At 38.6% G+C, this 27,512-nt stretch overlaps 1 protein-coding gene across 1 annotated transcript in view; it reads left to right on the plus strand.

The window, feature by feature from the left end:
• The window catches only part of DYNC2I1 (dynein 2 intermediate chain 1), a 189,366-nt gene extending 168,761 nt beyond the window's left edge, over nucleotides 1-20,605 (plus strand). The window contains exons 24-25 of the mRNA XM_003410524.4: nucleotides 2,850-3,073; nucleotides 16,249-20,605. Coding sequence (XP_003410572.2) covers nucleotides 2,850-3,073; nucleotides 16,249-16,423 — 399 coding nt within the window. The 3' untranslated portion in view covers nucleotides 16,424-20,605. The remainder of the gene's footprint in view (nucleotides 1-2,849; nucleotides 3,074-16,248) is intronic.
• The last annotated feature ends 6,907 nt before the right edge of the window (nucleotides 20,606-27,512 follow it).

Genomic DNA, 27,512 nt, shown 5'->3' on the forward strand with positions numbered 1-27,512 from the left:
TGGTGAGAGTTAGACCAGAATCAAGGCATCGTATTACAACTCACAAGTCACGTTTTCTGTGTAAGAATCTTTACATATTTCCCCACACTTCAGACTAAGAGAAACGATTGTTCTTTATTTTCTGCTGCTATGATCCTTTATTCATACTTCTCTTGCAGCACTTAAAACTCAGAAACAAAACCTATTGCCATTGAATTGATTCTGACTTGTAGTGACCCTGTAGGACAGAGTAGAACTATCTCATGGGTTTCCAAGGCTGTAATCTTTATGGAATTAGACTGCCACATCTTTCTCCCGAGGACTGGCTGGTGCCTTTGAACTGCTGACCTTTCAGTTAGCAGCCTGGTGCTTAACCACCTCGCCACAAGGGCTCCTTCTTTGCAGCACTTCTAGCATCATATTATAAATTATGTTCATATGTCAGCATCCCTAAGGACTATAAGATTACTGATAATAGAGATGGTGTTTTATTCATCTTTATATTTCTCAAAGTCCAGAGGTGAGCTGTTCAGTATGGTAGCTATATATGACTATCAGGTACTTGAAACATGGCTGGTCTGAACTGAGATGTGCTCTTAGTATAAAATGCACAGTATATTTTCAAGAATTTGTATGAATAAAATAATGTAAAATATCTCATTAATAATTTTTATTGATTGTTGAAATGATAAGATTTGGATATATTTTTACCATCTAGATACATTTTTTACTGTTTTTTTGCTTTCTGATTAATAAGTATCTTGTGGGAAGATAAACTGAGACTATATAAATATCCTGTTACTCTTCAAACTTCTGTTGTTGTTGTTAGCCCCCGACTTGTGATGTCACCATGCACGATGGAAGGAAATGTTGCTGGGTCCTGTGCCATTCCCTTGATTGGTTGCAGATCATACCATTGTGATTCACAGGGTTTTTATTTGCTGATTTTTAGAAGTAGATCACCAGGCCTTTCTTCCTAGTCTGTGTTAACCTAGAAGCTCTGCTGAAACCTGGTCAGCATCATAACAACATGCAAGCCTCCACAGACGGATGGATGGTGGCTGTACATGATGGGCATTGGCCAGGAATCTAACCTGGGTCTTCCACGTGGAAAGGGATAATCCTACCACTGAACTACCAGTGGTGGTTTACTAAAACATTTAGTCACTAGTTTTAGCATCCATTGATGATTATTGCCTGACTCTGTTATGATCATTGCCAAATGGTAGTTGCCTAATTCCATCATTAATTCTACATTTATTATTTAGCTTTTTACTATGAGGAAGAACTTTTCCTTCTCTCCAATGTATATAATATTGCACATATGTACCTGTGTGTATATATGTATACTTATTTGTCATATCAATATGGACACATGGCTTTTCACTTTATTTGGTCAGTTATAATCATTTACCACCGTTTATTTTGCTGCTCAAATTGTCCCACTTTGGCCAGTGCAAATCCCTTCAAGCTGGCTCTTGTGTCCTTTTGACATCATTTGGCGAGTCCTTCTTTGCTTTCTGCTACAGTAGGATGCTCTAGGCTCATCTTGTAATTTCTCATCACCAGCCTTGGAAACAGCCATTTATCCAAGAAGCTCTGGTTAGTGGAAAAAAGTATTTAGAAACCAAGATCTGGCAGTAAGATGAGCTCTTTTTTACTGGGGTATCATTTCTTCTAGGCCCTCTTAGTGGACAGAGCTTGGACATGGATACACACTCCTACCTCTGTATCTTTTTTTTTAAATCTATATCTATATATTGAAAACCATGAGTTCACACTCATGTCTCTAATTCCAGTCTAAGATGACAGAGTTCATTCTGTCTGTCCCCTTTTCTATATTTGTAACTCCCTTCTCAGACAATAGGAAACCTGGATCCCATTATTCACAATATATTTCCTAAATTCTAGGATACATAGAAACTTTTAAAATTGCTAACCCATACCTCTGTGAAAAGAAACCTACTAAGCAGAGTCCAATATTTAGGGTTTTTTTATTTTAGTCTGAAGGAATACAGTTCAAATACTGTGATAAAAAATTCCTGGATTGGTTCTCTCCCTCCTCCTATGTGTGGTTATATTATTCATTTGCAATGTAGTTAAAAAAAAAAAATTGTTTGTGTTTGTGTGTCATTTTTTAATTTTATTTCATTCTTACTGATTTTATGTATTTTTTTTGAGTATGTGAAAGATTACATGTATTAAATAGAAAGGAATTAAGCTTTTCTTTCTCAGCTGAATTTTTTTATAATTTATTTTTGTTGTTGAGAATATATGTAGGAGAGCATACCCCAATCCAACAATTTTTGCATGTACAATTCAGTGTTATTATGTTCTTTGAGCTGTGCAACCATTCTTACCCTCCTTTTCTGAGTTGTTCCTTTCTCATTAACATAAACTCACTGCCCCCTATCTGAGCTTAAATTTTTGCCTTTAGTAACCAAACAAATTTTGGTTTATAGAAATTTCAGTCTAAGGGGAATGTATAATATATTAATATAAATGTATGACATTTTTTAAAAGATAGTTTATTTACTTCCATGGAATGAATCTTAACAGCCTGTGCTTGAATCAGTGATAATCAACTTTGTTAAAAATAAATGCCTACGTATATTAGCTGAATTGATTGATTATCAACCATTTGGGGGACATGGGGGCACAAAGTGTAGCAGAATCTTAAATTTGTCTAATTTGTGAGGACAGATTAAATGTTATATTTGGAAAACCAAATGCTTTTGCTATTCAAACTAAACAAAGGTTATTGCTACAAAAAAATCTCCCTGGCTGCTATGATAAATTAAAAATAAAAAAGGAAGATAAAGAGAAATGAACAACAATTTCTCTCTCTCTCTCTCTCCCCTGTGGCACAGGCTGGCTGTTCAGATGGCAGCATTAGATTACATCAGCTGACTTCTGAGTATCCTCTTATGCAGTGGAATAACAGCACCAATGGCCAAGCTATTACTGGCTTACAGTGGTCATTAACAAGACCTGCTGTGTTTTTGGTCCAGGATGACACATCCAATATTTACATCTGGGACCTACTGGAAAGTGATTTGGCTCCTGTAGCCAAACAGCCTGTCTCTCCAGACAAGTAAGTCTGATGAAGTTAGTAATGAGCCATTACAGGTAATGTTTTGCAGAAACATCGTTGATGGTCCTTATTTAATTTATGCATAAAATTGTTAGACCATATTAAATTGAAGTGGAGCTCGATTGACTGCTTTCATTTTGTTTCCAGCCAACAGCTACCCCCCCCCTTTTTTTTTTGTCAAGAGTCTGTTTATATGGTATATTATGATGGACTGTCTCCCAAATCGTTTGAATAATAGATAAATATCAGAATTTCAAATTGGATAAAGGCATTTGAGTTAAGTTTACCTGGGAGGGGAGGAATCAGAGTTAAAAATAAATCAAATAATGAGCTTTAGAAGATTCACAGGTAGATGTAATCATTCAGTGGGTGCACAGATAAACTGTTAACTTCCATGTTAGTGTATAATATATAATTACTATTGTACTATATAAACTCTGTAGAGATCCTTTTCCTTTACACTGCTTTGTCATTTTTTATAATGTACAGTTCTTATCTCTAGGATTTCTTCATTTAATTAAAAACTTTTAAACTTCGCTTTAAATTTTTGTAGAAATTATGTCCATTGCTTTCTCTCATCTGGCTTTGTACTACAGGGAAGAAAATTATTCATTCCTGAACCCTGATCAATAAGCAAGTTTAAAAGCTTTATTCTGACTAATACTCTTAAGATTATTTACAAGGCCATCTTTAATTTGACAAGTCACCTGAAGGTTTAGCACATCAATGGCCTCTATAGACAAGATGAAGTTTTCCTAAGGGTCAGGCTGGGACCAGCAGTAAATAACACTAAAAAAGGAAGAGGAGGAGATCTGGCTCTGTTCTAGGTACATTGTCAGAATAAGTCCTTGGAAATGTGTTCACTAGGGGAACTGCCCTGGTGGTGCAGTTGCTGACCAAAAGGTGGGCAATTCAAATCCACCAGCTGTTCCTTGGAAGGACTATGGGGCAGTTCTACTCTGTTCTGTAGGGTCACTATAAGTCAGATCCATTCAGTGGCAATGAGTTTGGTTTTTGGTTTTTAAGGGAAGTCCAGTCCTTTCTTTGGGAGGCAGTATTAGAAGTGAATGTGGTATGGAGGAAAAATAAGATACAAAATGGCGCCCTACAGCGTAAGAACCTCAAGGTTCTTTTTCTTTTTGGAGTCTGCTGTAGAGAGGGAAGCAGGTTTTGGTGGTTTCTGAGAGATCTGGAAGCCACAACTTGATTGTTTTCCTGAGTTTGCTGCTGCAGCACTCTGACAATTCCCAGAAGCAACTGTAGGCTTTAAATAGCACTGGAGCCAGGAAGGAGGGGCAGAACTGTGACCCTGAGTCTGAACTATGTAAAGTTATTGCAGAGCTGAGCATATGCGATTCTCTTACTTCACCAGGGACCGTTTAGAGTTTGCAACCTTTTTTAAGAGGATTCCATCAGCTTCTTGTTTCCATCTGGAGACCTCACAAAGGAGTCACTGGGTTTTATTTTTCTGTTGAACGGATTTCAGTCAAGTACTCCTGGCAATCAGTTTTTCCTTAGCTGCACCAATATCTCCCATGGTTTCAGTTAGGAAAATGAGAATATAGTTGTTCCTTTGCAAGATACCCAGTGTTCTCAACCAGTTAGAAAGGAAATTGGGCATCTTTATAGGAATAGGGTAAGATGCCTACTATCTCTCCGTATAGTAATAGAAATTATTCCAAAGAGTGCTTAGAAATTGAGACAATTGCTGGCTGGACCAGGTGAGTGGGGAGTTGTCCTTTTGAGTAATCGTATTCATTCATGTTGCCCAGGACTGTTTTATTTCTAATATAGATAAAGCAGAAAATGGGTGCTCTTGGAATCATATTCAAACAATTTACTAGCAAAATTTAAGTAAAAATTAACATTGATTTAAAATTAACATTTTTTAAATGTGCTTATTTTATACTTAGCCTAAAATAGCCTATTACATTAACAAATTTATACTGTAGTATCTTCCCCATCATTATCATTAAATAAATGCAGGAAGAAACTGTTTTTTAGCATCTTAGTTATGATCATTTGCCAACATCATAAGTTCAGTATATGTCTGAGGTAAGATGGGAAATAAATAAGGAAGTCATAAAATATGTGTCATGGAGGAAAATGAAATAGGGAGGTGTGGGGCTTAAGGAGTGTGAGAAGCACTGTAGTTGGCATTTCAAATAGGGCAGCCAAGGAGGGTCTTGATGAGAAGGTGACATTTGGACAAAGACTTGATGGAGAAGAGGGACCAAGCTATATGGGTATCTGGGGAGTACCAGGAATCTGCATTCTAGGCAGAGAAGTGGACGTGTGCTTGGTGTGTGTGCAAGGAACAGTAAGGGGGCCAATGTGGCTGGAGCAGAGTGAGGATGAGGAAGAGTAAGACATGAAGCCAGGTGGTAGAGGGCCTACTAGGCCATCGGAGAAACGAGTTTTTACACTGAGTCAGATGGGGAGTTATTGGAGGGTTTTAAACAGGGAATGACATGCCCAGTCTTACATTTTTATCAGACTTATTGGTTCATATTTCAGAATAGTTGGGTACTCTTAAGTAGTTTTAGTTTAACTTCAGTCTTACTGTTATCATTTTCCATAAAGGAAACGTGTATTGGGAACTACAATCCCAGGCTCTGACCAGGAACCTGATTGTTCTTCTGCCCAAGAGGAGTGTTTATATCCCAGCACCTTCCAGGAAGGGGGGTGGGGAGGGGCAGCTGTGCTGAGGCCATCAGAGCAGGAGGAAGAGCTTGTCCTGCTCCTACATCTCTGCGATAAGAAAAAGCATTCAGAAATGATCTGATAACATTATATTTATCCTTAGACACATCCTGTTTCAGTCTTTAGTAACAGTGAATAACTTAAAAAGAAGTGATGCTATATAGGAAATGCTGAATTATTTTTCTCTAAGTGTAAAGAAAACAACATGAAGAAAATAATAAAATTTGAAAGGAAGACGTTTGTTTGGGTTAGATGCAAAGAAGAATTTACCACTTTTTGAATTCAGGTAAAATTCGTGATGACAACTAAAAACCTGTTCCCATGTGGTCTCAAAGCAGGTGAGATAGCAGTCTCCTTGGGGAATGAATGGGCTATGGTATCTCTAGAATCCTTTGTGGCCAAAATAATAGTTGTTTTAAGGGATGGGGCCAAGATGGCAGACTAGTCAGATGCACCAAGCCATCCCGCTGTAACAAAGACCTGAAAAACCAAGTAAAACAGATGCAGATGTCAGTCCTAGAACCTTGACTCTTAAATGAAGGGATAAATTATTAGATTAGAAGTCACTGAGGAGAAGAAAAAACTGATAGAAAATGGGAAAGGAATAGACCCGATATGGAGTGGAGGTCCCTGACCAAATGGCACTGACTCAGTATTGCCATCTTGGAATATAGCCAACAACCCTGCACGCAGAAAGACACTTCCATGGAATTCCCAGGAAGAGGTATGGCGCACACACACCTAGGACTAAGTAAGACCACGTTTGCTGGCTGCAACTCAAGGAGAAGCCCAAACTCCCAACCCAGTAACTTCAGAAGCATACTCCAACAACCCCCACCCCTCTTGTGAACAGTGGCTATAATCGCCCCATCCTGGCAACCTAGCTGCTGGGAGCCAGAGTACCAACCCATCTTATTGCTCTCCTCCATCTACCCCTGCCTTCACACCTGTTCCTACCCCTTTCCTCTGCCCTGCCACGTGCAGCCCGGAGGAGACCTAGTCCGGACCCCAGACCGCTTCCCACAGGCTCTGGACCCCTCCTGCCACCTGCTGTGGCAACGAGGTGTCCTAACCCAGACTCCAGGCCTCTTTCTGTTGGCTTGGACCCCTTCCACAGCCTGCCACACCTGTAGGGGACCAGGCCTGGAACCCAGACCCCTTCCTGCCAGCTCTGGACCCTATCCATCGCCTGCTGAGACCCCCAGGGGATTCAACCCAGACCCCAAACCCCTTCCCACCAGCTCTAGACCCCTCCTGCTGTGGCCCCTGTGGAACACAGGCCCCTTCCCACTGGCTCTAGACCCCTTCCACCTCCAGCTTCAGCCCCAAGAGGACTTGGCCTAGGCCCCAGGCCCTTCTCTGCCAACTTGGGACCCCCCCCCCGCAGATGCAGCAGCCCCGCTCCAGCCCCTGGCCCAGTTCACACTGCAGATATGTGACTCATCTCTTCTCCTTCCCTTCCTGATGGACCTGCCCTGCTGCACCATAGCTGAGCAATCGCCCTGCACACCAGAACAAGGTGCTGAGAACTATGATGCCCACAGATGAGCAAGCAATAAAGCATGCCTGGCCTACCTGCCCAGACATAACAACAACAAAAAAAAAAACCATGACGAAACAAACCTAAATTGATAAATAAAGAAAACAATACCTGAATGTCTCAGAGACAGCAGATAATATAAAACATATTTAAAAAAACAGGACAAGATGGCTCCGGTAAGTTATCACAATAAAACACCAGTTCACCTTCCAGCAGAAGAAAAGGTACTGGCACTACCTGATAGGGAATTCAAAAGCCTAATACTCAAAGCTCTCCAAGAAATTAGGAAAGAGATCTAGGAAAACACAGTGAAAATTGTGGAAAACACAGACAAAACCAACTAAAACATAGCCAGAATCAAGGAAAACAGACAAAGCAATAGAAGAATTCAAGAAAATAATACAAGAACAAAACGTGAAAATAACTAAACAATTAGAAATCATACAAAAATAGCAATTAGAAATCCAAAAGATAAACAACAAAATTTTAGAAATAGACAATGTAATAGAAGGTTTTAGGAACAAATTTGACACAATGGAAGACAGAATCAGCGAAATTGAAGACAAACCCCATGAATGCCACTTTGAGGAAGAATCAGAGAGAAGAATGAAAAAACCTAAGAACTATGTGGGATACATAAGAGAAAAAATTTGCATGTGAATGGAGTTCCAGAATGAGGGAGAAAGTAGAAAACAGAGAGAATCATTGAAGATTTACTGATAGAAGACTTCCCTAATACCATGAAAGATGAAAAGCTGACCATCCAAGAAACTCAATAAATCTAACATAGGATAAACCTCAAAAGAAGATCACCCAAACATATCACAGTCAGACTCACCAAAACCAGAGGTAAAGAAAGAACTCTAAAAGCTGCTTGAGAAAAACAAAGTCATATACAAAGGGGAAGCAATAAGACTAAGCTCTGATTACTCGACAGAAACCATGCAGGCAAGAAGGCAATGGGAGGATATATATAAAACCTTGAGAGAAAAAAAAATTGCCAATCAAGAATAATGCATTCTACAAAACTCTCTCAAATATGATAGCTAAATTAGGACATTTCCAGATAAACAGACATTAAGGAAATTTGTAAAAACAAAACTAAACTTACAATAATTATTAAAGGGAGTCCTTCAGTTAGAGAACCAACATCAGACAACAGCCGGAAATCTAGGACACAGGTCAGTATCAGCCAAATACCGACATAGGTAATGAACACTCAAGGATAAAACAAAACTGAAAGATTCAAAACAGCGCACTGGAGACGTCAATCTGTAAATGACAACAACGTCAGAAAAATAAAAGGGGGACTACTCAGTGTAGATATAGAACTTTCAAGTGGAGAGGAAGTCAAGCCAATATCAAGTAATGAAAGACTGTTTCAGCCTTAGAAAGATAAGGCTGAATTTCAAGGTAGCCACAAAGAAAGTTAACAAACATACTCATCACAATAAAGAAGAAAAACAAAGTCTCAGTAAACACAATCTACTAAAACAAAAGAAATATCACAAACAAAAGGAACTTAGCACAGGAGAGTAAGAGGAACAAGAAAACAGCACCGCAAAAAAAAAAACACTACAAAATGACAGCAATAAACTCACACCTATCAATAATCACACTGAATGTAAATGGCCTAAATACACGCATAAAGAAACAGAGAGTGACAGAATGGATTAAAAAGAAAACACAACTCATGAATATGTTGTCTACAAGAGACACATCTTAGACAAAAAGACTTAAATATATTAAAAATGAAAGGATGGAAAAAATATATCAAGCAAAATAGCAACAAAAAAGAGCAGGAGCGGCAATACTAATCTCAGATAAAATAGACTTTAAGGCAAAATCCATCATAAAAGACAAGGAAGGACATTATACAATGATTACAGGGACAGTCCACCATGAAGACATAACCATAATAAATATCTATGCACCCAGTGACATGGTTCCAAAATACATAAAACACTCTAACAGCACTGAAAAGAGAAATAGACAGTGCCACAGTAATAGTAGGAGACTTCAACACACCACTGTTGGTAAAGGAGAGAACATCTAGAAAGAAACTCAGCAAAGATACAGAAGATCTTAAGGCCACAGTCAACCATCTCGACCTAATAGACATACATAGAACACTCCACCCAACAGCGGCAAAGTATGTGTTCTTTTCCAGTGCACATGGAACATTCTACAAAATAGACCACATTTTAGGCCACAAAGCAACGCTCAATAAAATCCAAAACATTGAGATAATACAAAGCGTCATCTTTGATCACAACACCATAACAGTAGAAATTAATAACAGGAAGAGCAAGGGAAAAAAATCAAATACATGGAAACTGAATAAACCATTGCTTAAAAACCACTGGATAATAGAAGAAATCAAAGATGGATTTTAAAAAATGTCTAGAATCAAATGAGAATGAAAACACATCATACCAAAACAACTAATGCAGTGCTCAGAGGTTAATTTATAGCAATAGGCGCACACATCAAAAAAGAAAGGGACAAAATCAAAATGTTAGCCCTACAACTTGAACAAAAAGAGAACAGCAAAAGAAGCCCACAGTCAACAGAAGAAAGGAAATAATAAAGATCAGAGCAGAAATAAAAGAAATAGAGTATAGAAAAACAATAGAAAGAGTAAACAAAACCAAAAGTTAGTTCTTTGAAAGGATCAACAAAACTGACAAACTATTGGTCAAATTGACAAAAGAAAACAGAGGAGGAAGCAAATAACCCAAATAAGAAATGAAATGGGATACATAACAACAGACTCAAGTAAAATGAAAAGGATCATAACAGAATACTATGAAAAACTATTATACTCCAAAAAAATTTGAAAATATAGAAGAAATGGACAAATTTCTAGAAACACACTACTTTCCTAAAATAACACAAACTAAGGCAGAAAATCTGAACAGACCCATAACAAGAGATTGAAAAGGTAATTAAAAAAAAAAAAAAAAAGCTTTCAACGGTAAAAAAGTCCTGGCCCAGATAGCTTCACTGGAGAATTCTACCAAGCATTTAGAGAGGAACTTGCATCAGTACTACTCAAACTATTTCAGAACATAGGAAAGGAATGGGTACTTCTAAACTCATTCTATGAAGCCAGCATAACCCTGATACCAAAACTAGGCCAAGACACCACCAACAAAGAAAATTAGAGACCAATATCTCTCATGAATATAGATGCAAAAATTCGCAACAAAATTCTAGCCAATAGGACTCACCATCATATAAAAAACAAGAATACACTCCAGCCATATGGGATTTATACCAGGTATGCAAGGATGGTTCAACATTAGAAAATCAATCCACATAATCCACCACAAAAATAAGACAAAAGAATCACATGGTCATCTCAGTCAACACAGAAGAGGCATTCCTTAAAGTCCAACACCTATTCCTGATAAAAACTCTCAATAAGATAGGGATAGAAGGGAAATTCTTCAATGTAATAAAGAATATCTATACAAAACAAACAGCCAACATTGTTCTCAGTGGAGAGAGAATGAAACATTCCTCTTCAGAACAGGAACAAGGATGCCCTTTATCACCACTCCTACTTAACATTGTGCTTGAAATTCCTAGCTAGAGCAATAAGGGAAGAAAAAGAAATAAAGGGCATCCAAACTGGTAAGGAAGAAGTAAAACTATCCCTATTGCAGATGATATGATACTATACATAGAGAACCCTGAAGACTCCACAAGAAAACTACTGGAACTAATGGATTTAGCAGAGTAGCAGGATAAAAGCTAAACACACAAAAATTAGTTGGATTCCTATACACTAATATTGAAAAGGGAATCAGAAAAATGATACCATTTATAATAGCTCCTAAAAAAGTGAAATACTTTGGAATAAATCTAGCCAGGCATGTAATACAAAGAAAACCTCAAGTCACTACTGTAAGAAACCAAACGAGACCTACATAAATGGAAAAACATACCATTCTTATGTATAGGTAGACTCAACGTTGTGAAAATGTCAATTCTACTCAAAGCTATCTGCAAATGCAATGCAATCCCCACCGAAATACCAATAGCATTCTACAACGAGATGGAAAAACTAATCATTAAGTTTATATGGAAAGGAAAGAGATCCCAGATAAGTAAAGCATTATTGAAGAAAAAGAACAAAATAGGAGGCCTCACACTACCTGACCTCAGAACCTACTACACAGTAGTCAAAACAGCCTGGTACTGGTACAATGACAGACACGTTGACCAATTGAACAGAATCGAGAACCCAGATGTAAATCCATCCATGTGTGGTCACCTGATCTTTGTCAAAGGCCATTAATGGGGGAAAAGACAGTCTTTTTAACAAATGGCACTGGAATGTCCATCCGTAAAAAAAAGAACAAAGTAGGAGGCCTCACACTACGTGACCTCAGAAACAGGACCCATACCTCACACCATACACAAAAACTAACTGAAAAGGGGTCAAAGACCTAAATATAAAACCAAAAACTATAAAGATCATGGAAGGAAAAATAAGGTCAACACTAGCATCCCTAATATACAGCATAAATAAACAGCATACAAACCATAACTAACAATACACAAACACCAGAAGATAGGATAGATAAATGGGATCTCCTAAAAATTAAACAGTTTTGCTCATCAAAAGATTTCAAGAGTGAAAAGAGAACCTACACACTGGGAAGAAATTTTTGGCTATTATGTATCTCTAAAATCTATAGGAAAATCTAACACCTCTACAACAAAAAGACAATCCAGCTAAAAATGGCCAAAGGACATGAACAGACACTTCACCAAAGAAGACCTCCAGGTGGCTAAGACACATGCGGAAATGCTTGCAATCATTAGCCATTAGAGAAATGCAAATCAAAACTACAATGTGATATCATCTCACTCCCACATTACTGACACGAATGAAAAAAAAGAAAATAACAAATGTTGGAGAGGTTGCAGGAAGCTTTGAAGTTTTATGCATCGCTGGTGGGAATGCAAAATGGTACAGCCATTTTGGAAAACAATATGGTACTTCCTTAAAAAGCTAGAAATAGAAATACCATACGATCCAGCAATCCCACTCTTAGGAATATATCCTAGAGAAATAAGAGCTGTCACAGAATAAACATACGTGCACCTACATTCATTGCAGTATTATTCACAATGGCCAAAAGGTGGAAACAACCTCAGTGTCCGACAACAGATGAATGGATAAACTATGGTACATACACACAGTGGAATATTACACAATGATAAAGAACAATGAATCTGTAAAACATCTCACAACTGGGATGAATCTGAAGGGCATTATGCTGAGTGAAATAAGTCAATCACAAAAGGACCAATACTGTATGAGACCACTATTGTAAAAACACAGGAAAATGTTTCCACACAGAAAGAAACAATCTTTGATGATTAGGAGGAAGGGGAGTGGTGGAAAAGAAAAACACTGAATTGTAGACAAGTGGTAACTTGGGTGAAGGGTAAGACAGTACACAATACTGGGGAAGTCAGCACAACTTGACCAGGGCAAAGTTATAGGAGCTTCACAGACACATACGTCCCAATAGACCAAGCTACTCGGCTGAGAGCTGGGGGCCATGGTCTCAGGGGACACTTAGCTGAATTGGCATAACATGATTTATAAAGAAAGCGTTCTACATCTGACTGTGGTGAGTAGCTACTGGGGTCTTAAAAGCCTGTAAGCGGCCATCTTAGATACATATACTTGTCCCATCCGGCTGAAGCAAAGGAGAATGAAGTATGCCAAGACACAAGATTAGTCCAAAGGACTAATGGACCACAACTACCACAACCTGCACCAGTCTGAGCCCAGGACAACTAGATGGTGCCTGGTAACTTCCCCCGACTGCTGTGGCAGGGATCACAATAGAGGTCCTGGAAAGAGCTGGAGAAAAATGTAGAATAAAATTCAAAATCACACACACGTGCCCAGACCAGTCTTGCTGGTCTGAGAGAGACTGCAGAAACCCCAAGAATGTGGCCACGGGACTCCCTTTTAACTCAGTACTGAAGTCACTCCTGAGGCTCAGTCTTACAATCAAAGATAAGACAGGCCTATAGGGCCAACAATAACACACATGAGGAATGCGCTTCATAGTTATTCATGTATAGGAGACTAATGGGCACACCAGCCCAAAAGCAAAGACGGGAAGTCAGGAAGGAACAGGAAAACTGTACAAATGGTAACAGGGAATCTAGGGTGAAGAAGGGGAGAGTGTTGACACATCGCGGGATTGGCAGCCAGTATTACAAAACAATTTGTGCATTAACTGTTTAATGAGAAACTAATTTGCTATGTAAACATTCACCTAATTCACGAAAAGAAAAAGTCATCTGTAATGAGTGTTTCAATATGAACAGAATATTGAACTGAGAATTTTGTTTTTGTTTTCTGCCCTCTTCACTTGTATTCTGTCCAGCTTACAAATCTGAAGATCATGTTTAAAAATTTACCGGTGATAGTACACTAACCAGTGTTTATGCATCTGTTTTAAATGTTGTTTTTATTCTAGACATGCTTTATCCGTGAACTATATTCATCTTGCTCACCAGGCTTAGCTGCACAGACCTATTGCCAGGAGCACCATTAATGTTTGTCATCCATTACTGATTTTTCCAAGTTTGTAGCAATTAAACTTTGCTTATTTTTTATACCAGTAAATGAACAGCAGTAAAATATTAAGTAACTAGTGAAAATTCTGACTACTTTTCATATTTTGTGGTTTGCTCCTTTAGTTGTCTAATGAGAGCTTCTCACACTTCTCCTCTCTCCCTGCATAATGCTGTTATAACTTCTCCATAGCAGGTGGCCCATGGGTAGGTATAGGGTAAATATCTGTTTAAATGAACTGCTTCATTGGGAACTTGTTCAGCTAAATTCCTCTAAGCTCTCAGGATAGATCAGTTTCCCACGTGCATTGTTGGCCTGGCCTGCACCTGGCTGGTTGTGTGCCAGATGATTCTGTAGTCCCTTTGATTCTGCGCTGCCTGGTAATTGCCTTGGTGGCCCATTGAGGCATCCTGTTGCTTCTGCCCAGGTCCATGCTCTCCCAGGTCCCTCTCAAGGTGGACTTTCATAACTTAAAGAAGTGATATGGCACAGGAAGTGCTGAAGTATCTTATTATTTGAAAAAAAAAATTGTTTATTTTAGCACAGCTTTAAATTTCATTATTTTCTGTTTTTCTTTACATTTAAGTCTAGGAGTTTGTTGTAGATATTTGGGTTGTAGGAGCAGACTTTACAATTGTGGAACATTAATAGCTCTTAAAATTAACATAGCAAGCAGGTGCTTGCAGGCACAGGTGATTCCCCACCCCCTGTGACTATTGTGTCTTTCACTGCCGTGCCCCTTGAGGGTACTCACTACTTCTGCCCTACTCTCAGTCACTGATCCCACCAAAAATCAGTAAGTGCCTGCTCAATGCCTGACAGACACCAACCAGCTTTCTTTAATCATTTTAGGTTAAGACAGGGAAAGGAAAGTGGTAGGCATTGAGGTAGGCATTGGAGTTAGTCATTTCTTTCCTCCTGGTGGTGATTATTAATTAATTAGTACTATTAATAATTATTATTAAAATCATGTGAAAAGTGCTATGATGGAGATATTCCCAGGAAGCTATGGAAATACTGATGAGGGGTTTCTGACCCAAATTAGAATAGGCAAGGGATCATGGAAGGCTTCTGGGGATGATGACACTGAGCTGTGTTTTAAAGAATAAATAAAAGTTAATCAGGTGAAAAGGGTGAAAGGAGTGTTCTTAGAGGAGGGAACAGCATGCCGCAGGCATGGTGGCCAGTCCAGGAGCTGCAAACACTGTGGAATGGTTGGGATAGAAGTGTAAGAATTAGGATTTAGATGTTGAGTCCGCGGCATGTAGAGCTTTATATGCCATATGAAAAAGACAAGACATTTTCCTATTGATAATAGGAAGCATCTAAGGAATTTAGGTAGGGGTAAGGTAAAAATTGGATGTGTGTTTTTAAAAGCCTCTGTCAGCAGTATGAAGGGGATAAGATTAGAGACAGAGAGACTGATCAGGAAACTGCTGTAGTAATCAGAGAGAAATGATGAGGACCTGAGTGAGCTAAGGGAATAGTAGTGTGGAGGGAGAGTTATTAAGAAGTACAATTGACTAAGCCAGTAATTGATGGAGTGTAGGAGTAAGATACAAGTAGGTATCCAGGATGACTCCTAGGTTTCTCACATGGGCATTTCCATGAATGGATGGAGTTGCCATTCACCAGGAGGGAGATACTGGAGAACATTTACAGGTGAAGAGTAAGTCCTGATGTGCCTGTAATGTACCCAAGTGGAGAAGTACAACAGGAAGTTAAATATATAGGTGTAGAACTAAGCCTAGACTGGAGACAGATTTGAGTGTTTTGACGTTTACTTGAAGACATGGATGTGGAAGAGATCACCTGGGGAGGAATGGGCAGGACAGAAGATGAATGGCTGGGGACCAAGATTTTCAAGGCTGTGGGGTACAGGAGAGGAGCCTGCCCGAATTGTTGAGCTCTCCTGGACATTCTCAAAGAAAGGTGACCATCTTGAAAATCCACGTTGAAAGATTATTTACTCTTGAGCTGAAAGGTGAGAGAAAGAGGAAATGATTATTATCCTACTGTCTTCAGGAAAATGACATCAGATCCCGTCATGGCCATCTTAAAGCAACTCATCCATACCACAACCATCACAAACCAGCCTGTAAGCAAACTTCTAAAGTGCAGAAACATGTATTCAAAACACTTTTCTATAGCTTTTTATACACTTACTTCTGGTCTAGCTTTTCATTTTTGACTATTAAATCACTGCAGAATTTCTCTTCTGTTTCACGCCTCACTTGGAAGATGGATAGTTTGGAAGACTCAAAAATGATGCAAAGTTCTGTGTGTGTCCACTTACCTGAATTCTCTTGTTTTTAGGCTGGTAGTGATGACTGTGATGGGTGAACCGGAAAAGACCAACAGCAGCTTCCTTGCCCTAGTACTAGCCAGAAGCTCTGGGAACATTGACATTCAGTACTTGAACAGGAAGTGGTCATCACCAGTGGAAGATGAGCAGAAGCGGCTACGTTTGCTTTTACAGGAGGCCCTGTAGAAAGAGGAAAAACTGCTTTATCATGAAAGATAACTGGGCGTTATAGAGAGGACTTTCATGTAATGACCCAAATTTAAAAGATACAATTACAAGGTGTATACTTTTACATCTGTGTGCATGTATATTTATGTATATAGAATATATATATTCTGTACATAATTTATTTTACAAGAATGTTTCCTTCAGTATGCCCACTAAATAAATCAGTATTTTTTAACAGAAACAAATGAATGTTTTGGTATATGCTAAACTTCAAAGGAAATACAGAGTCATGTCCAATATACTGTTTTATGAGACTATTTCTAGTTATTTTTATTAAATATTTTTCAAATATTTAAGGTATTATTGCCAGATTTATTATTAGATTTTAAGCAGTCCACCACAAAGATGTATTTTAATAAACTATTTTCTTAGTCTTACATAAAAATATATAATATAAGCACAAGTCTAAATTAAAAGGAATTACTCAGTTGAAATGACCTCTGTGTTTCCCTGAAAATTTCCTTTGGCACCTTCCTTTGGCATTATTTGAATGTCATCCATTTAGTCAAGTGACACGCATTTCACATTATGCCTTGGTATTAAAGATAGTCTTTATACAGAAATAAAACCAAAAAAACCTATTGCCATCGAGTCTATTCTGACTCATAGCAACTCTATAGGACAGAATAGAACTGCCCCATAGGGTTTTCAAGGAGCAGCTGGTTGATTTGAACTGCCGACCTTTTGGTTAGCAGCTGTAGCTCTTAACCAGTGCACCACCAGGGTTCCTTATACAGAAATAGCGCAAGTAAATATATTCTCTTTGAATTTAGCAACTCAATTGTAATAGGGATATAAAGATAAATTCTTGAGGTGAGATCATGAAAAAGGTCCCCTCCTGAAGTACAGGATGGCATTTATTAACACTCTGCTTCCTTTCCCTCTATCCTCTCCCCTTTCCTAGAATGTTATATATAGCACAGTTAGCTTTTTATAAACATAGGAATCTATGCAGAATAAAAGACAAGCACGATTAAACCTTCTTCTTGGGTCACAAAGTAGCTTCCATTTATTCAGCTCCTATAAAGTTCCACCTTAGAACTGGAGAATCATAACTGCAAGGCGTCTGCAAGACCGTCTAGTTTTACATCTCATCTGATGCCCGCTGAATGCTTCTGACATTTCCCCCTGACAGCGTTTACCCAGTGACGAGGTATTAACTGCTCTGGGAGGCAACTCGTGCTATTCATGCCACAGGGGGAAGGGTTTTTCTTCTACTGGATTTAATTGAGTTCTGCCAGGGGAAGCAGTGCAACACAAAGTTGGCCCATTCCAGCCCCGACATGAGCGCTGACCTCAGATGTTTAACGGGCCACCATGCAATCCTCCTTCCCCTGAATCTTACCCAGATTAAATATTATCTTCTCATGTTACTTTTTTTCTAGGTACCTTAGAGGCACTCAACATTTTTTCCCTTTATTTTTCAGTATTACCATTTTAAAACTATCAAAAAACCCCTACCTGAATGTTATAAAAACGATTTAAACAGAATAGTATATGAAGTGAAAGTTAACACCGCTTTACGCTGTCTTCTGATTCCACCCTCCAGAGGCTCGGCATCATACATGTCTGTCCAGAGTTTTTCTAGGCACGTACAAGCATGTACACGTGTATGTGCACAGACATACATACACACTGGTTTGCCAAGATCCCTACTGACAACAGTAAAATATTCCAACAGTTGGTTTGTTTCTAATCTCTTAGATAATTTCTGAATCTTAATCCTGTCCTCCATCTCATCCATCCCTTCTCTTAAGTTTCATAAGAACAGATACTTCTTTTTTTTTTTCTTTGGAACAGATTTTATCTCTCTTGCTCATTACTGAATTCCAAGCACCTACTACAGTGCCTGGTACTTAAGTAGATACTTAACAAATATTTGTTAAACAAGGGACTGAAATTTGATTCCTATCCTTCTGCAGCTTCATAGAACGCATCATCTATAATTACATCAAAAAAGAGGGACGAGCTCACTTGTTCTTAGTGAATCCGTGTTGAATCATTGGGTAGTTTTTCCTCATTTGCAACCTGCTTAATAATTAGATCTAGAATATTTGAAGATTGACATTATTTGGTTTTTAGCTTTCAGATTCCATTTTATTTAAAATTAGACATAATATTTGTCCCTCTTTTTTGGTACCTTTTCTGTGTTTTGGTAGCCATAAATTCTGAAATATTATCAACAGTGTTTCCACAGTCTTACTCATCTTACGGAAACCCTGGTAGCGTAGTGGTTAAGTGCCACGGCTGCTAACCAAGAGGTCGTCAGTTCAAATCTGCCAGGTGCTCCTTGGAAACTCTAGCGGGCAGTTCTCCTCCGTCCCATAGGGTCGCTAAGAGTCGGAATTGACTTGATAGTAGTGGGTTTTTTTTTTTACTCATCTTACTTTCATTTGATCCATTTATCACCTGGGAGGTAATTTGCTTGGAGTTAGGTCTTTGAAATTGCTCCATAAACAAGTACAAGGGAATCAAGGTGTTTTATCACAATACTCATTGCTGTCGAGTTGATTCCGACTCAGAGCAACCCTATAGGACAGAGTAGAGTTGCCCTATAGGGTTTCCAAGGCTGTAATTTTTTATGGAAGCAGACTGCCACATCTTTCTTCCTCAGAGTAGCTGGTGTGTTCGAGCCACTGATCTTTCAGTTACCAGCCAAGCACTTAACCACTGTGCCACCAGGGCTCCTTTTCGTTTTAGTAGCACCACTGAATTCCTCAAATACCTGAGTCATGATACCCAAAATCACAGGGATTTATCACCAATAATTATTTTTAATGGTACATCACCTGATGACTCAATAAAGTCCACCTTCAGTTTTGATGAATGCAAAGATTGGAGACCATTGACTTGCAGATGGATCCATTATACAGTTTTTGAAGTCTTCATGCTTCTCAGTACTAACCCCTATGTTTTGAATTTGTTACTCAGGTGGATTTTGCACTGGATGAATGTACTCTAGGGAGATCGGAATGAGCGAGAGGCAAGTCATTCTTCTGTAAAAGTGAGAGGAGAGTCATTCTCAGATCAATTTTAGTGAAGCCTACACATTGTAGTTAAGGAACTGGAAATTAATTTCCTTAAAACTCTTCATGCTGTGTACCACTTGGAAAGTTTCCGTGATCCTAAACCTCTGCCTTTGAGATTACCCCTCTTTTTTCGTCTGTTAAAATTTCCATTTATTTTCTGGGGCTAAGATACTGAGTTTGAGGACTACAGACCATAGTCTTGGGGGACATCGAGGTCAATTGGTGTATGAACCCATATAGATAATGTTCTACATCCTACCTTGGTGAGTAGTAACTGGGATCTTAAGAGCTGGTGAGTGGCCTTCTAAGATACGATAATTGATCTCTTCCTGGCTGGAGCAAAGAAGAGTGAAGAAAACCAAAGACTCAAGGTAACAATTAGTTCAGAGGACTAATGGACAACCTGAACATGGTCTCCACTACCGACCACTCTGACCAGGGCCACAATAGAAGGTCATGGACAGAAGGAGAGAAATGTAGAACAAAATCCAAACTCATAAATAAGACCAGACTTCCTGGTCTGATAGAGACTGGTGGAACCCCCAGGACTATGGCCCTTAGACATCCTTCAAACTTGGAACTGAAATCCCAGAGATCATATTATAGCCATACAATAGACAGGCCTATAAAATGAACAATAACACCAGTGAGGAATGTACGCCTCAGAACAATCAGCTATACTGGACCTAAAGGGCAAAAGTTCGGAAGGACTGTAGGGCAAGAAAGCTGGACAAATGGACACAGGGAGCCAAGGGAGGAAGGAGGTGGGTGCTGACATATTCAGGGATTGCAACCAATATCACAAAACAAACTGTATTAATTGTTGAATGGGAAACTAATTTGCTCTGTAAATTTTACTTACAATAAAATGTTCAAAAAACAAATTCCATTTATTTCGTGACCCATAAGCTGTGTGTAAGAGCCCTGGTGGCACAGTGCTTAAAGCACTTGGTTGTTTTGGGCTATAGTCTTTTGAAGTCACGCATATTGTTCCTGACCCACTTCTCTGTTGTTTTCATCAACCAGATGCCACCTCTTTGACAGTGTGTCTTTCTACATCATTTATTAACCTACATAAGCATCCAGTTTTATAATGTCGTCAGAATGCTTTCTTTTCACGGTTTTTGAAGTCCTATTGATCAGTTCTTTTGTTAGCCATAAAGAAGTATGAATGTCACAGACAAAGCAAAATCCAAAAAGCCAAACGATTTATCCCACATCTCTCATCCACCAGGAAGACTCAGCCCCACAAGGTTTGTATCCTGCCACCTCGCCTTAGGAATAAGCTCTCCTTCACCTCCCGCAACCCCACATATTATAGGTCTAATTACGAATGCTTGCTTTCTGAAAGTTGGTGACATCTAGGCCATCTTCAGAAAATAAACAAAACAGAAAACAGATTGGGTCATTATACAGCCTCTAGTTTAAACAAAAAATCAGTATTTCATAGATTGATAAAAACAGACACAGAAAGAGAGACTAAACAGCACAAAAGACCACTTCTATATTCCTATAAGCTTTACCTTTGTGGATTTTCCATTTAACTCACAACATGATGGACTTAAATTCAGTGAAGTTTCTGCTTAGAAGTCCCACTCAGGGAGTCTCCAGGGGCTCCAGCTCCATTCGTTTTGTTGCATTTCATCCTTTGCACTTAGACAAAATAAAGGTTGTGCTCCCTGTAAATAATAGTTTAGCATTTTCTTACAAGTGCAGGCAACAATTTTAATTTTTTTGGTCTCATCTCTGTTATTTAGAAACCGCTTTTCTTTCAAGAACATTTATAACATATGTATAAATAAAACAAATTACTTTCTTCGTGTGTATAGTTTATTTGCGTAATTATTTTATTGCTATCTAGCTCCCTCACTAGACTGAAAGCTCTATTAGGACAGAATTCTTGCCTGCTTTTGCTTACCATTGTCTTCTGGGTGCTTAGTGCTGTGCCTGGCACATGGTAGGCTCTTAGTAAATAGTGAATAAATGAAGGAATGGCAATTGAATGAGGTGATAGTGTAGCTTTTCTTAATAATTCAGACAGAATAATATCGGAGTAATATATTAATATAATGAGATATACTCAGTGTGTGTATAACAAGACTATTTATCAAGTCAATTCCAACTCATAGCAACACTGTAGGACAGAGTAGAACTGCCCCATAGAGTTTCCAAGTCTGTAACTTTTACAGTCACAGGAGAAAGGTGCAGCAGTCTGATTCTGTAAAGATTCACAGCCTATTCTGTTCTATAGGGTTGCTATGGGTTGAAATAGACTCAACAGCTATGGGTTTGGTTTGGTAATCTTTACAAAAGCAGAGCTACATCTTTCTCGTGTATTGCAGCTGATCAGTTCAAACCACTGACCTTTCAGTTAGCAGTCAAGTGCTTAACCACTGCACCACCAAGATTCCTTAATATAATGGAATATAGAGATTTTTGTTTCTGGAAGCCAGAGGCCGGTCCCCTCAATAGCTCTGTCCTCCTCTACTACCCTCTTCTCCGGATATCCTTAATTGTGAACTTTCATTTGACCTAAACTGGAGTCAGGATGTGAGTATAAATATGGCTCCAACATTATTTAAACTTGGGGTCCTCTATTGCGCTCAGTTATGTGTAAATGCTCAAAACACACTGCTGCTGGGCTGATTCTGACTCACAGGACAGGGTAGAACTACCTCATAGAGTTTCCAAGGCTGTAAATCTTTACAGAAGCAGACTGCCACAACTTTCTCCCACGAAGCAGCTGGTGGATTGAACCACTGACCTTTCGGTTAGCAGTCGTGCGCTTAACTACCATGCCACCAAGGCTCAGTGTCCTCAATATATTCAAAGCCTACCTTGAAAATTTAACTTCAGGGGACCTGTAGATCAAAATGGCCTTTGGCTTATCAATTATTAGTGCCTCCAAATTCCAACTAAAATACTCAGCAAGAAGCAGAAGGGGACAAAACACTACCAAAAAGGATTCCACTAATGCAGAAGTAATTTCTACTAATTAGAAGATTACTGGACCTGGATTGAAAAGTGCCGTGACACCTAGGCAATTGAGCAAGCCTGCCTGTCTTCAGTCCTCTCCTATTCTGGGCCCGTGTTTTAGAAACAAGCCTATGTTGCCCTCACCAGAAGAACTAACTCTTTTAAAAAAAAAAAAAGAAAGAAAAAAAGAGCACCCCCCCCCCATTAGTATCTTCTTTCTTCCATCCATTTAGTAACTGCAATGCAGGAAAACTCATTAACAACCTGCAACATGGAGATGACACAACCTTTCTTGCTGAAAGTGAAGAGGACTTGAAGTACTTACCGATGAAGATCAATGACCACAGCCTTCAGTATGGATTATACCTCAGCATAAAGAAAACAAAAGCCCGCACAACTGGGCCAATAACCAACATCACGATTAACAGAGAAAAGACTGAAGTTGTCAAGGATTTCATTTTACTTGGATCCATAATCAACACCCATGGAAGCAGCAGTCAAGAAATCAAACACATTGCATTGGGCAAATTTGCTGCAAAAGACAGAGTGTTAAAAAGCAAAGCAGTCACTTTAAGGACTAAGGTGTGCCTGATGTTTTCAGTTGCCTCATATGCATGTGAAAGCTGGGCAATGAAAGAATTGATGCCTTTGAATTATGGTGTTGGGGAAGGATATTGAATATACTACAGACTGCCAAAAGAACAAACAAATCTGTCTTGAAAGAGGTACAGCCAGAATGGTCCTTAGAGCAAGGATAGTGAGAGTTCGTCTCACATACTTTGGACATGTTATCAGAAAGGATCAGTCCCTGGAGAAGGACATCATGCTTGGTAAAGTAGAGGGTCAACGAAAAAGAGAAAAATCCTCAACGAGATGATTGACACAGTGGTTGCAACAATGGGCTCAAGCTTAACGATGATTGTGAGGATGGTGCAGGACCAGGCAGTGTTTCATTATGTTGTAAATAGGGTTGCTATGAGTTGGAACCAACTCAACACCAAACAACAACAAATCTGCCGGGAATAAATTCCCATAGGTTTTGTTTGTCTAAGGAAGTCTTTATTAACTGCCTTTACTTTTAAAAGATAATTTTTCTACATCTATTATGTATATGTTTTGTGGTAAAAATATACATCACAAAACATTTGCCATTTCAACACTTTTTACATGTACAGTTCAGTCATGTTCACCAAGTTGTGGAATCATCACCATGATCAGTTTCCAAATATTTTCACCAACCTTAACAGAAACTCGGTGCTTCTTAAGCAAGAACTCTCCCTTTCCCATTCCTGCCTTTCTCTGGTAGCCACTGATAAAAGATACTTTTACTGGGATTCTGAGTTGGGAGATTTTTCTTTAGCACTTTAAAGATGACACTCCATTGTCATCTAGCTTGTATAGTTTCTGAAGTCTTTATTTCTTATCTTTGTTCTTATAGACATAGTTTTTTTTTTTTTAATCTGGCTACCTTTAAAATTTTTCTCTTTGTCATTTGGTATCATTAGTTTGAGGATGATGTGGGTATAATATGTGGGATTTTCTCTTCTTTTTATTTTCTATTTTTTTCTTTTTTGGGGGGGTTTGGTATTTATCCTATATTGTGTTCTCTGAGCTGCTTGAATCTGTGGTTTGGTGTCTATTGTTATTTTTGGAATTTTCTCAGCCATCATTTCTTTACATATTTCCTCTTGCCTATTCTTTCTATCTTCCTTCCAGACTTTCAATAATGCATATGTTAGACTATTTGATATTGTTTCCACAGGTCTTGGATATTCTTTCCTACTTTTAATTTTTTTTTTTTTCTTTTTCTGTTTCCACCTGGGTAATTTCAATGGACCTGTCTTCAGGTTCGCTGATTCTTTCCTCAGCTGTGTTCAGTTCAGTCTACTGATGAGCCTATTAAAGGCATCCTTTATCTGTTTCTGTTTTTCATTTTTAGCATTCCCATTTAATTCTTTTTTTTTTTTTTGTAGTTCTCATCTCTCAGCTGAAATTACCCATCTTATCTTGCATATTGTTCACATTTTTCATTAATGACTTTAACATATCAATCACATTTTTTTTTTTTTAATTTCTTGTCAAATTTTCCAACATCTGTGCCATATCTGTGTCTAGCTCTAATGGTTGCTTTGTCTCTTGGGAAAAAAGAGTATGGCCTTTTTATGTTTCTTTGTATGCTTCTTAATTTTTTGTTGAAAGCTGACATCTTATGTAGAACAGTAGAGACTGAGGTAAAAAGTTGTTTTTATGGCCTGGAAATGGCCATCCCTTTCTTTCTCTTAGACCTTTCATGTGGGGGTTTGAATTAATCTAATTAGGACTTGGCCTGGGTTAAAGTTTGTTGTTGTTTCAGATTCCTCTAGTGATACCTTGGGTTTAGGGTGGGAGCTTATTTGTCAGAGGGTTTTCTTTTTCTGGCTGTTTGCTTTATTTTCAGCTTTAGGTCTTCTTTTCACTGAACCACTTGTTATATGATGCTCATTGGCCTGCTGTTGAGAAGGGGTGGAGATTCTCAGTAGTTCTGATTAAGCCTCAGTCTTTGGCAGTCTCCATTTCTGTGTCCCAGGGGTGTGATCTTCTTTTTGCTCCTGACCTTTTTTCAGTGAATTTCTTTCCCCCCACCTACAAGGGTTTTTCATAAGTGCCCTATGGTGACAGTGTGTGACCCTTCTCCCAACAGATTAAGTCTTTGCTCTGACGGGAGATAGGGGAAGGGTCCCAGCACAGGGCCATGCTCCTCCTATAGCAGCTCTTGTTCTCTTCCCTAGTTCTGTACCATGAGGGTGACTTTCTCAGGAATCTTGCAGTCTTTTTCTGGGAGTGCCTGGCAGGTTCAGGGAGAAAAATCCTGTAAGAGGGTATGGACTCTCCATATGTTTCTGTCCCCAGAGGCTTCACCCTCCTATGGGTATATACTTGCCAACTAATTTAAATAGTTGCATCACCCTACGTATGCTTGTGCTTGTATCTCATTTCTTCCTGAAGTTGCCTGTCTCTCCCAGGATTTTAGGACACTTGGTTGCCCCACTGCCTCAGCACTCTGATGGGTTCAAGAAAAGTCATGAATTTTTTGTTGTCCAGGTGTGTGTGTGTGTGCAGTATGTCCCTAGATCCTCATCTTCCTCATGCTACATGGCTTATTAATGGTTATTCTAATGCTTAGACAATTCCTCCCCTAAGAGGAACTCTTGTGCCAGCTATTAATATGCTCATTACTTTGCTATATATTTAGAGGAAAAAAAACTAGCCAAGTATGATTATAAAAGGTAATGCAAAGTATAACAAAACTTGCCACAAGGTGGCAGCAGTCAGCAGTTCTTCTAATTCCTAAGTACTTAAGATTTTCACTTTGTTTTAGAGATTACTTGCAGACAAAGAGATGCATTTAGAATTCCAAACCCAAACAACTTTGTAAGAAGTAATACGGTTAAAAGCTTTCTTCAAAGAATGTTATTTTTAAAAATATCCACAGTTATATAATCTTTTTCAGGTTCAAGGGGAGGGATTCTCCATATTTCATAAAGAGGGAGTATCACTTTTTTTTTTATATAAAGGATATTCTGTTTCTGATGTTATTGTTGTTAGTTGCCATTGAGTTGATTCTAAGTCATGGTGACCCCATGGGTGCAGTGTAGAACTGCTCCATAGGGTTATCAAGGCTGTGACCCTTTGGAAGCAGATTGCCAGGCCTGTCTTCCAAGGTGCTTCTGGGTGGGTTTGAATGAACAACCTTTCGGCTCATAGTTGAGAACTTAACCATTTGCACCACCCAGGGACTCCTTTTTCTGATAGGTATTGAAATTAAATACTTAAAAATACTACAATTTAGATACAATCCTTCCTATTAAGAGCCTGTATCTTTACAATTCTTAGATTTTCTGACACACACCTTAGGCATTCATTCCCTTATTCAAGAAACATTCATAAAGAACTTAACATAGGCCAGTCACAGTGATAGGAACTGAGCATACATTGGTGAGTAAGATACACTGTTTCCTCCTTTTGGAGTCTACCTATTGAACAGGGAGAGACATTAAAAAAATAATCACATGAATAACGATATCAATGTAACTGCGATAAGGGCTTCAAAGGAAAAGTTCCCTATTTCTCTGGTGAGTGACTGTGAGGTTTGGCAGTTGTTGATTTGGACAACCGGTCCTTGAGGCCTTTGCCCTAACAAGGTAGAATGAGCTATGCAAAGTTTGAGACTCACCACTTCACAGAGTTTTACCTACATCATTCAGAATAGAAATTGCTTTGCATAAATAGTTACCTTTCTCCAAAAGTGACTGGTTTTGTGGTCACTGGTAAGTCATTTCACCTCTCTGAGGATTTTTTTTGCTCTGTAAAGCAAAAAGCTATTGATTTCTATGGACCTATCTACTTCCAAGAGGGGCGACTCTGTGGTTTTTATGTCTGAAAAAGAAAAGTTTAGGAGGAAAGAAAGAAAATTTCCCTGTTAGCTGTGATGAAGTGGGAAGTATAAGCATGAGTGAGTAGGTTGTTCTATCATTTGTAGGTAACCCATTGTCTGAACATGGTTTATGTGGTCTCTCTGCATAAAAAGCTATGAGAATAGAAAACCATAAACAAATCGACCAACTCCAAACAAAAACAACCCCTAGGAAGCTACGATACCATCAGAAATAATTTGGAATTCTAATTACTCAACTTTAATTATACCTTTATAAGTTGATAATGAGGAAAACAAATTCAAATAACTGGAATGTACCACTTGTTAGTCACAAAGAAATTTTTTAATTAAAAGGCATCATTTTTTTTTTTTAATTCTGGTAAAAAGTATCTTTATGCTTAAATTCCCAAGTGCTGAATCCATGTAGCAATATAGTAATATAGAAATAGTACAATGTTGGTCAGGAAAACATCTTTATTGAAAGTTTTTAAACCTGTATGTTATTAATTGGGTGGAGAAGGCCAGGAACAAGAGCTAAGTCAACCTTACCTGAAGCTAAAGCAAATTCTTTTCTCCCTTTCTCATGCAGAAGACAAAATAAACTTCTAAATGAATCGAATTTGGGCTT

The sequence above is a fragment of the Loxodonta africana genome, chromosome 4 (assembly GCF_030014295.1).
Source record: "Loxodonta africana isolate mLoxAfr1 chromosome 4, mLoxAfr1.hap2, whole genome shotgun sequence".
Lineage (NCBI taxonomy): Eukaryota > Metazoa > Chordata > Mammalia > Proboscidea > Elephantidae > Loxodonta > Loxodonta africana.